Here is a 12,340-nt window from a genome sequence, read left to right on the forward strand (position 1 = left end):
CATCGGATAGCAGGATTGTTCTCCACAAATGCCTGCAATGGGGAGGGAAGAGAGTGGGGAGAGATGGGAGAGAGTGCGAGGACACAGATATAAAAAAGGTAGAGGAGGAAGAACAGAACACAGACAGACAGCAAGGAATAGAAGCCGTAGTGATTGGGAAATGCCAAAAAAAACAAAGACAAATGTATACAAATATGCAGCAAGAAAACGGTTAAGGTTGCAAAGACACACAAAATAAATTTACAGTTGGATGAAAAGCATTCCTTTAGCTGTGGTGAGCCTAAATAAGAACGTGAACATCAATATCTACGAGTGTGGGTTTTTTTTGTGTATTTTTTTTACCTTGATGTCAAACTGTAGATATCGCTGGTCCATCTCTCTGGAAACTACGCTTTCTATCACATGCACCGGCACCAACTGGTAGCACTCATAGGCCGGGCAGAAGATATTGTGTGCATCACCCTCCTGAATCTTTACATTGAGGAACCTGAGAGACACACAAATGCACACACATAGAAAAATTTATACATAAATGCTCAGACACATTGAAGTATGCAGAAACATTTACAAACACAGACATAGGTCCCTACCCTTCCCAGCATGCTCTGCAGAACTCGTGTCCACAGGACATGTCCACTGGATCTTCAAACACTGAGATAGAGCAGAGACAGATTCCACACTGCAGGGAGACAGAAGATAAACAGATGATGCTCAAATTTTGTCTGGCACTGAATTATATCACAGTTATACCTAACAAATGGATGGATGGATGGATATATATATATATATATATATATATATATATATATATATAGAATACTTTTTGCTGTGTTGTTCTTCATAATCTTCATAATCACACACAGGGAATGGACAAAATAGCAGTAGCATCTATAGAATATGATGCAGAGCAATATAACAGACCTGCAATAAATCCTACCTTTGATAAGATTTTATTATTACCATCATGTTGTGATATTATGGGCATCCAATATTATTATCTAATTTTTCCAAAAGCCCACACAGCTCCAACATGCTTTTCAAATAATATTAAATCCCATGCATCTCCTACAATACAACCCAATGTCCTCTTCATGTTTAAGGAGTCTAACAACTTCAGGTCTGAACACTTTGATGCAAGTAAAACATTTGCAGGCAGACAGCGAGACAGGTACTGGATATGTAATTACACCTGCCTCAACAGCAACAGTGGACTAGAGGCTGATGCTTATGTACAACAACAAAGAGTAGAAAGAAGAAAGAATTATTATTGCTAGAAAGATGACAGATGACCTCCTTTGCTCTGGTAAGTTTAGATATCAACCTTGTATATTGTATAATAAAAAAAATGAGACAGTTCAACTAATAAGACAAGTTTGCAATATCTTTTCACACTTAAAAGGTCCCATGACATGGTGCTCTTTGGATGCTTATATATAGACCTTAGTGGTCCCTTAATACTGTATCTGACGTCTCTTTCCCGAAATTCAGCCTTGGTGCAGAATTACAGCCACTAGATCCAGTCCCACAATGAGCTTTCCTTAGTATGTGCCATTTCTGTGTCTGTAGCTATTGAGGAGGAGAGAGGGGGGGCAAGGTGGAGGGTGGGGGTGTGGCCTTGACCAACTGCCACTTTGCTCGTTTGAAAGCCATGATGTCACTCTCTCATGGGTGGGCCAAATTCTCTGGGCGGGCAAAGCAGAGAAAGGGGAGGTAATCTTGCTCCTTATGACCTCATAAGGACTGGGGGAACGCATATTAATGTAAACAAACTTCATAAAGTGAAATTTTCATGCCATGGGACGTTTAAGTCATGTCATTCATGTCCTCTGTGAACACATGGCTCTCATTTAAATACAGGGGATATTGTGGTCTAAGGCAGGTTTTACATTTAGGTAGACTGAAACCCAATAGGACATTGATAACTGCATCGTTTACTACATTTGGCTCCCAGGGGAAATATCAATATGATTTTAATCAACTAAATAATTTGCAAAAGTAGGTTTTGTGATTGACTGTGGCATCTGGTGACTTTCCCGCGCAGAAACTCGAGTGAAGATAATTACCTCTTCTGAAGAGTCCATCATATTTTTTACCACCTTGGCTACAAGTAACTGCGTGGAGGAGGGGTGGGGGCGCGTGCACGATCACTTAAGGCTTGTATCATATGGACGTGCCGACAGTTTTGTTGTCATTACTTGGAATTGCTCATGGGGGCGACAGAAACTACGCACTATAGCTTTAATATAACACAAATTTGCTGCATCTTTAAAAAGTTAATTTAAACACTGATGCCAGTTAAAAACTCATCACTGGATGTCTCACCGAAGACAGGCCCTCCTCTCCAGGTGTGAGGCAGCTGTCGGTCGGGGAGGTGAGGGTGAGTGTGAGGGGTGAGCGCGGAGTCCTAGGGGTGCGAGGTGAGGGTAGGGTGTCCCATGCATTGTAGCCGCTGGGTGGTGGGGTTGGCATAGTCACACCTGAGCGCTGGCAGCAGCCATCAGCGTCTGACATCCAGGCTTCCAGAAGCTTTTCTCTGTCCCAGTCTAAAGGGGAGAGAGGTTACACACACACATTTAGAGGCAGGGAATATGTATGCTATACTCTATATTTCAATCACAACAACAGTGCTGTGAGGGTTTGTGAAGGTCTCATGAATATTAACTTCAACACACCATGTGCTCGGAGCAGGGCCTCTGCAGTAAAGAGGGGGGCTTGCAGCATGTCTGCTGTCTCTACGATCAGCATGTCCTTTAGCCTGCGCAGGTCCTGAAGCTTCAGTCCCTCATAAGGCTGAAATGTTAGGGAGATACAGAGAAAAATAAAAGAAGGGGAAGGTCCAGCCAGCAAGAAACCCCCAAACAATCTCGTAATTGTGGTCTCACCTCTTTGTATTGCAGCAGGTTGGTTTCACCATGTGCGTCTGCGTTTGACTGCTGAGCTGAAGAAGAGAAAACCATCTGGGACTCCAGGCTGAGAGCCAGCTCGGTGTGGTGATGCCGCTCGGCATGGTCACATGGCGTCAACTTGTCCTCATCCTCCACAAAAAGGTCTGCCTCGCTCTGGATTAACAGCTACAGGGAGGGAGGAGAGGGGAGAAAAGAGAGAACAAAAGGAATGTGAAAAAAAAAAAAAAAAAAGAAGAGAAATGGATAATGGAGAGGAACAACAAATTGAAGGAACTTGTAACAAAAGAGAACAAAGGAAGTGAGAGGCAAGAGAAAACAAGAGAAAGAGGAGAAGAGAGAAAGATGTGATGGCAGAAAACAGAAAATAAATACAATAAAGGGCAGTAGACAGTGATGTGTGAAGGAAGAGCAACGCACAGATAAAAAAAAAAACGACAAGGAGAGGAAAGGGAGCAAATACAAGAAGAGTCAAAAGGAAGTTTAGTCAATTGGAAAAAGATTGACGTGTGATAAGAGGTGAGTAAAAGAGGAAAGAGAGGGAATGAAAAGAAATGCGTTTTAAACTTTTTAACTTAAAAAGGATAATATCTGGGATTCCCTCAGGCGGCCCAAACCAGACTTGAGCTAAATTTTCTTTAAATTCAGGAAGTGGATTTTCTTCCTAATTCAAAAGCTGTAAAATCTTGAAAAACAAGGGAGGAAGCACTACTTGGATCTGACAATAATGCAACACAGAGCAGATGCTCCTGATGCAAGGCGTGGCACAATACTGTCTACAGATTTTACAGGATGTAAAATCAAATCCAATCACCCAGAGCACAGACAGATCTGCCATACACAAAACAATGTCCTCCTAATGCGAGTTTGAGTTCCAGAGGGATCCGCACAATTTCTCTCACCTCTACACAGCTCTTCATGCCTGCAGCAGCAGCATAGTGCAGACAGGTGCTGTGGTGATTGTCGGTGGCGTTGACATTGGCCTTCTCATACTGGCCTCCCTCCAGCCTGGCCCCCGTCCAGCTCAGGATCATCTGGCAGCAGGGAAACCCACAAATACACACACAACATTATTTGTATGTCATCTTTGTAAACACACTTTTTTTTCACAACATGCATGTTTGTCCGTGTGTTTGCGTGCTTGTACCTGCAGGCAGTCGGCACGACGCTGCTCGTCCCTCTGGGGTCGGGCCAGTCGTGGCGACAGTGCTCCCTCTGGCAGCAGCAGGATTTGCGGGCCTTGGCACAGCACGTGAAGGCACGTCTCGTTGTGCACATTGCGCTTGTTGGGGTTCCCCTCTTTACTGAACAGGAAGGACCTATATGATGCAGGTAAGAAAGAAGGGATTAAATCAAATAGAAGAAGGAATAAGGACAAAACTGAGTTTAGAAGTGATGTGGTAAGAGATGAAAGAACAAACGACAACAGAAAGAAGGCTTAAATCAGAGGGTGAAAGGGAAGGTGAAGTGAAGCATACTTCAGAGAAAGACAGATGTGGACGAAGGAATACAATGGAGGGTTGACATGAGAATGAAGTATGGCAGTTTGATGGATTGTGAGATGAGTGTTGGTGGGTAAGAAGAGCAGTAGAGGGGGGGGGGGATGGCAGAATATTGATTGTTTAACATCTCAGAGATAATCTCACACACACACACACACACACACACACACACACACACACACACACACACACACACACACACACACACACACACACACACACACACACACACACACACACACACACACACACACACACACACACACACACACACGTTGCTGTTCCGTTTAGTAAATAGTTTTTCTCTGCTCTCTGTCTGTAAACCTCCATTTACTGATTAGCTCTTGGCTCCACCTGCATTCTGTTTTTTCTTTTCAAATTTATTTCTACACTTCCATCTCTCCTTCTCTATCCTACACTTGCTTTTTTCTCCTCCTCTACAATGTCAATTCTTCATTGTCTTTTGTCATGCTTTTCTATATAGGTGTGTCACGATTCTGCAAATCCACGATTTGACTTTTGATTTGAAGGTGACGATTCAATTGAAACATTTTCTTTTCAGCAGTGAGCAGCGATGCCACAATAAAAGCCACTAGATTGGGGCGCCTGGGTAGCTCACCTGGTAGAGAGCGCGTCCGTATATAGAGGCTCAGTCCTTGACGCAGCGGCCCAAGGTTCGACTCAGACCTGCAGCCCAGCTAATAAAGGCCTAAAATGTCCCCCAAAAAAAAATTATCTTTAAAAAATATATTAAAAAAAGAGCTACTAGATGGCAGAAGGGTACTTTACAACAACAGTTAAGAGTTTTTCAAAATTAACAAAGTGCAATTGATTGTACCATTAGTTTACCGAGATGCACATGAACACACCATGAAATACCGTCGGAGCCCACATGCTTTACCTTTATTGTTGGTTTACATAACTCACTCACGGGAAGGCAGACGCGGAGAAGTAGGCGGGGGTGGAGAGAAAAAAAAATACTGAGGGAATCGCCGATCCTGCTTTTGATTTTAATAGTCAAAATCCAAATCTCATTGCGATCGTAATCGTGAAACCCTACTTCTACATTATCCTAATGCAGCTGCACGTTAAACTGTAGTGAAAAGCTTGCTTCTTTTTCATCAGTGGTATAACACGAATAGTTGAAAAGACCTTCTAGTTCACAATAATGCAAGTTCAACAAAGAAGAAAATAACAGGATGTCATAAGATTTCCACTGGTTGAATACACAATAAATGTTGTAAAACCTCTCCCTCTCTGCTCCCTCTGCAGTAGCCACTATTGAATTAGTGTTTGAATGTTTCCTTATTATGTAGCCTTTCTTCCACTGCTGTCCCGCTTTTCCACTTTTGACCTTCTTATCCTGTCAGCCACAAGCCCCTGAAGCCTTCCCCCTAATGACAGTGCACTGCCAATTCACCCAGAGAGCAATAATCACTAATTATTCCCCTCTCAACACCCCCACCTCTACACACACATACAGGCACAAAGCCCCATGTTCAGGATGGATGGCCCTAATATCAGTCTACTAAAAAAACAACTTCATGTTTTGCTGCAATTTTCGAGTATCAAAGCTGTTCAGACCGTACAGTAATTTGACGAGGGCAGGGCAGAGTTCAAACGCTTCACGCTGAACAACAATTAACACTGAAATTCTGAATTTGTTTGTAGTGTGTGTGACCAAGAAGGAACCAAACCTCTCCAATAGCTTGAAGACATGCACACGGGAATAAAAAGGTTGCTGTAGGTTGACAAAATACATCTGCTTTATGTCTTGGCCTTCTTCAAACAACAGGAAATCAATTGTTCACAATGAGTAACCAAGCCACTGTTGTTATTTACATATTTCTGACTGTGTTCTCCTTCACAACTGTGTTGTGGAGGAAGGGTTACGCTTCCTGAACTACACCCATTTTTCTTGTAATAGGTCTATTTGTGATTTCCCAGTTTGCACGTCTCATGGGATTACTATCCAATCCAACCCATGGGATCTAGAAGAGGGTGAATATACATACTGTACAGCAGAATCTAAAAAACAGGACTCTGCATCTAGCAGCCCACGCCTGTCCTCTATGAGTCTTTATTTTGTCTGAGATTTCTCGGCCATCTATCTGCTTGCCTCTTTCCAGTCGAGCTATTGGTACAAAGAAGCATTTCCTCTGATACTTATCAGGAGCAGAAAGCTGGGTTCAGCACGCCTCTCTGGCCCATTATAGGTTAGTAGGAAGGGACACAAATAGCACACCAATTGATTCACTGTGTTTTATTCACAGACTCGGACACATTAAGCAGTTGTGGAGTCACAGTTTCCTCCCCTCAAAGCACACACATGCATGTGTGCACACATGCAGATGCACAGATAATTGACTGGCCTTTTCAAACTGCTTCCTCTGACCCCCCCCCCGTAATCATGGAAAGAAAGGGCTAAAGAGAGGAAGAGTGCGAGGAGGAGGTAAGGACAGCTATTGAGTCACTGAATCAGCTGTCTTGGTCATGGCCAGCAGCCTTATTATCTCTGTAGGGTGTAAAAGTATTTTTTAGTTTGACCCCTTTCGTTTAGCTTGTGTTAGACTCAGTGACTCCCCTCTTTTGTTTCCCTTGAGACATTATTCAAGGTAGGGTTTGCTGTTGTGTACACCTTTTTCAAGCAATGCATGCAATGAAAGTCCTTACAGCACAATAGCCATGAAATAAATTCAAATCTGTTATCACTCAAAGTGGCACTGCAGCGATTTAGAAATGCACTTTCATTAAGTTGGGGGACCAGAAGCAGAGAAATCCTGACTTTTTAGTCCCTAGAGTTTCTAGACCCTCTCTGCTTCCTAAATGTCCAGGTTTTTCAAACTCTGCCCAAAGTTTGTACTGCATGCTTTCTAATATAAATTTGAAGTCTACATCAAGAGATAGAGACAACCCTGATGACATCATTAGAGTTATTTCCTTAGACTTTAGAAACCTTCCTCCAGAACCCCATCAGACCATTATACAGATGTTTTCACAGGCTGAATAGTCCTCCTCATGACGAGTACACTGAATTCCATGTGTAAAATGTGCCCTTTTCATGTCTGCTTCTTGTTTAGGTTGTCACAGTTGCTCATTCTAGTTTGTTTTTGAAGCTGTAATTTGCAGTTTTTTTAATCAGTGTCTGTGTAGATCTAATTTTGTCTGATTGCCAGTGATCCTCATGGCTAATGCACATCTCCTGTGTCTGGCATATGTCAACATGACTTTAGTAGTCCTCTTTGTCTTAAAAACACAATTATGAAAATGATGACTCTATATTATCTAAATGATGAGAAATATATTAAAGCTGACATCCTGCTAATTATTATTCAGTTTAATATGACTAACTTGCATAACTGCATTTGATAACTACTTCACAACACTACAGGCTGCAGCCTCATAAATTACTGTTGAATTCAATCAACACCTTTGACATTCTCAACCAATCCAAACCAAAAAACATGTTTGTTTTTGTACCTGAGCAGACGTGTCATGGCGTGGCGGCACACATAGTGCAGGGGCGTGTTGTGCTGGTACTGCTCTCCGTACGACGCATTTGGGTCCAGGCCATCCCTGAATTGAGGGTTGCCCTCGTACAGCTGCCAGGCCAGGGCCTCATCACCACCCACCAGGGCCTTGCGGAACTTGGTAGCTGTGTTGCCCATGGCTTCAAGCTTGCAAAGGGCCGCCTAAAGGGAGCTGTGGCAGATGCCCGTCTGCCTGCCTGCACCTCCTTCCTCCTCCTCTTCCTCCTCCCCCGTTCACCACAGGTCACAACTTAGAGCAACATGGTTCAGCGTTTTCCTGCCCTGTAAGTAAAAGACGAGAGGGGAAGATTGATTAGGAGGAAAGAGGGAAATGAGGAGAGCAAAGAATAAGAATGAGTGGGCGTAAGGAAGTAGGTGAAGGTAGGAAAAAAAAGAGAGAAAATCAAGACAGAAGTCAGGAAGTGAAGAAGTAGGGAGACAGGTGGAAAGGTGGAAAGGGAGAGAGAGAGAGAGAGAGAGAGAGAGAGAGAGAGAGAGAGACTGGATTAATCAGGCCATCCATCGATTATGATGTGTTGTGGTGAGGATGTTATCTTACCACTTAGGGGAAAATGGAGGGAGAGAGGAAAGAAGAGAGAAGACAGAGAGATAATTATAAAGAAGGCAGGCAAGAGGGGTTGGGTTGATATCCAAGCCATCGACTAGTTAGTCAGTTGATGAAAGGCACGGTCAATATTACCACAGTTGGCCACCCCGCGTTTGTGAAGAATTACCCACATAAGGCTGTTAACATACTTTTCTGCTACTGGAGATATTAGAGTTTGAGTGTGTGTTAAACCGTGCAGCACTAATACGCTGTGCCAAAACCAGTTTTACTTTGCCTCTCAGGCACCTAACCAAAGAATCACAGCTATGGCTGCTATAGTTAAGTTTACTCTTCCTGTAGCAGCTTATAAACTTCCTGTAGATTCACAAGTTATCATAATCTTTTATTATCTTCCTATCAATTATAAATTTACTTAAATGACATGACAAGAATTTGTAATCTCACAAAAAATAATACAGCATGCAATACAAGAGTAATGTGTGGTGAAACAAACATTCTTTCTTGTCACATAATCAATATATTTATCAGTGTACTGTGTTCTCCTTTCTTGTCTTACACACACACACACACACACACACACACACACACACACACACACACACACACACACACACACACACACAAAAAAAAAAAAAAAAAACAAAAATGAGTATGCGAGTGCATGTGTCTGGGAGTGTGTATTGGGCTGTTGAGGGTATCATTACAGTCTTCATTCTATGGCCATCTGTCTGGCCCTCACAAAGAGCCTCTTTTAGCCCGGCTACAGTTGGCCGCAGGCTGGATGGGCTCTGGAACATTTGAATAGCGTGGCTGGCTGCCTCCCCTCCTCTGCCTCCCATTTCTATGCAGTGACAGACAGGGAAACACACACTGACAGACGGAGACATACGGCCCGCGCAGAAGCTGCAACCACTGGCGAATAATAGCCAACATCTTTTACGTTCTGCTCCTGTGATGCATGCAGCAGTGTGTGTATACAGTATATATCTAAAAGGGGTGGTGGTGATGAGGGGGGTTACTATAGATAATAGGTCAGTCTGTCTGCTTGGCTCTATGTTTTGTGCACACTGGTTTACTTCCAGTTCACTTCACTCCTCTGTGTATCTCCGCCAGTCTCTCTCTGTCTCTCATACTAAATAAGGACAGGAAGTCTGGACATGGAGGAACTTTGGAATTTCAGCGAACGCAGGGTTTGTACTTGGCAGTGACAGTGCAATTATCTACTATTACGAAAGCTCTTTGAGCCTACATGTCATTCTGTGGTCGGGAGGAGTGAGGCTAAGTAAGTGTTTCAATCCATGTTGACTGGACACCAAATCTATTAGCCGTAAAACCAGACAGGAATAAAAAGGTGTATTTATGAATTACTGAATTCATAAACTTTTTTGATTTAAAAATTGTATTATTGAAAATTAACAATTTTATGTTACACTGGTACCACAGTTCTACACATAACAGGCCTCTTGTACACATGGTATTCCCCATTTTAGGCAGTGTGATAATCGAGACTTAATGACTCATGAGCTCAAGAATCCCAAACACACGAATGTTGTCTGGAAATGTTTGTCAGATGATTCCTGCTGACAAGAACTCAAGTCATGGCACTCTTGGTTTCTCAAGAACCCAGCCAGAAATACACACATTAGACAAAATTCAACATCACTGGGTGTGACTGTCTTGGTGCTTTCCATATGTATAGAAAGGGTTCACGCTTTAATGGTTAGTTTATAAATCGATTGACTGAGAAACCAATCTGCAACCATTATATAACTTTCCAAGCAAAAACACCAATAATTCTCTGGTTCCAACGTTTCTAGTGTTAAGATTGCTGCTTTTCTCTTTAAAAAATACATTTAGGTTTTGGACTGCTGCTTCAACAAAACAAGACATTTGAATACTTTACCTTGTGCTCTATCTGGGAAAGTGTGTTTCTGACATTTTATAGACTAAACTATTAATTGATTAATCAGGGAAATAGATTTAATCAGATTAATACAGTAAATATCCATTATTTTCATTGTAGTAAAAAATTAACAATTATTTTCTTGAATAAATGCTTAACTGTTTGGTCAATAAAAGTCAGAAAATGGTGAAAAATACCAGCAGTCCAAAACTCAAAGATATTCATTTAACAGTGATATAATAACAGTAAACACAGCAAATCCGCACTTTTAAGAAGATGGAAATTGAGTGGCAGTTATGTTTGATAAATTAGCCTACTAATGATTAAGTCGTTACAAAAATAGTTGCCAATTAACTTTCTGCCAATCAACTAACTGACTGATCCTTTCAGATATAATCAAAACAATTATTGCAGTCCCACCAGGGGTGCGGTCTGTCATATCAAGATATTAATATTATACTGATATGTATCTCAGTTTTATGTTTTAACAGTCCTGCTATGACAAGCTAAAGCTATGACTAACGGTAGACTTTACTAAAGTACATTAAGCATTTAAGCCCTACCTGCTAGCACCTTAAATGTCAAATCTACAGTTACTACTTTCACCATTACATGGCTTTAAAACAAATACCACCCACTGTGGTACATTTACAGTTATCAAAACGTGCTGTCATCTGATAGACATCAAGTCAGACACCTCAGTCAAAGTATGGATCATACTTCTGCATAAACTGACAAAACCAGTTTGTCAAAAGAGACATGAAACTTCTATGGGGGAGCTAAAGTCAGACAAGAGCTGCATAGTGTAAGTTACTTCAATAGCACTTCGGCATTTACCAAAATTAGCTAGGTCACCGTCAATCAGCTACATATTCAGGTCAGACCTCGTGTGGTTATCACTGAAGAAGTGTGTCAGCATGAAATGGAGCACAAAACAAACAGCAGCCGACTTCTCTGTGTATGTTTCTGTCCATGCGGCCCCTCGGTTAAAGCTCCTTTGTTCAACACACTGACAGTGTCTGTGTGAATTACTAACACAACAGGAAAGCGAGTGTTAGGTGCAGGTTTTTCGAAATACTGCTAATAAAAACGCTTTACCTTGGGTGTTAACGTTTTCTCACGGCTGTGACGGCGCCGTGGAAAAACGTTAACACCCTAAGCAGACTAGCTACCTTTCTACCGTTGCCGAAGCTAGCAAACCTGAGGTACACGTTAGCGCGTTATCTTAGCCTCAACTAACGTTACCTACAGCAGGACAACATCAAATCTCCGCCGTTTTACTTACACGGTCGTTTCACTTGGTCACTAGTCGCACATTCGGGAATTTGGGTAAATCGCGGGCCATTATCTTATCACTGTCATTCGCATCCCCGGCTGCTTTTCCGCTGAACCATCCTCTCTCCCACCGGACCCGGCGGGGACGCTGATGATGCTACTGAGAGCGGAGGGGCGAGACTGACTGGATCGCTTCAGTATGTTGTTGTGGCTGACAAAGAGAAAATCGTACTGCGCATGCTCGGGACCAACTGTCATACGGAGAGCTCTCACCTGATTGGTAGGTTGTCTGAGTTTGTTTGGTGTAGCGGTAGCTACTGTTTTCATTTTTTGGTGAAATTGTATTTTAGCTGCTATTATAAAAGGTGCCTTTTAATATATATATATATAATATATATATATATATATATATATATATATATATATTATATATTATATATATATATATGCTACATGAACATAAACTTAAATTGACCCTCCCACCATGCGTTATATTAATATATATTATAGTGTTCACCACCTTTTTGGCGTTTGTGACTCTTGATCCAGCAATCCCTTGAGGTCCTGACCCCAAGGGGAAGAACCACTGTATCTTATCACTGGCATGTTAATAGTGATGTATTAATTTATAACCAACATTTTATGTTGTTGAAGATCAT

The 12,340-nt window shown here is 42.0% G+C and overlaps 1 protein-coding gene across 1 annotated transcript in view; it reads right to left on the reverse strand.

The window, feature by feature from the left end:
* The window catches only part of LOC120571821 (ankyrin repeat and IBR domain-containing protein 1-like), a 21,587-nt gene extending 9,704 nt beyond the window's left edge, over nt 1-11,883 (reverse strand). Inside the window, exons 1-10 of the mRNA XM_039820914.1 lie at nt 11,692-11,883; nt 7,886-8,217; nt 4,051-4,222; nt 3,806-3,937; nt 2,883-3,071; nt 2,673-2,790; nt 2,323-2,543; nt 591-679; nt 343-487; nt 1-32 (exon numbers count right to left, since the gene is read on the reverse strand). The exon at nt 1-32 is cut by the window's left edge and continues 129 nt beyond it. Of these exons, the coding sequence (XP_039676848.1) occupies nt 1-32; nt 343-487; nt 591-679; nt 2,323-2,543; nt 2,673-2,790; nt 2,883-3,071; nt 3,806-3,937; nt 4,051-4,222; nt 7,886-8,073 (1,286 nt within the window). The 5' untranslated portion in view covers nt 8,074-8,217; nt 11,692-11,883. The remainder of the gene's footprint in view (nt 33-342; nt 488-590; nt 680-2,322; nt 2,544-2,672; nt 2,791-2,882; nt 3,072-3,805; nt 3,938-4,050; nt 4,223-7,885; nt 8,218-11,691) is intronic.
* Nucleotides 11,884-12,340: the final 457 nt, after the last annotated feature.

This window comes from Perca fluviatilis, chromosome 13, assembly GCF_010015445.1.
Source record: "Perca fluviatilis chromosome 13, GENO_Pfluv_1.0, whole genome shotgun sequence".
NCBI lineage: Eukaryota > Metazoa > Chordata > Actinopteri > Perciformes > Percidae > Perca > Perca fluviatilis.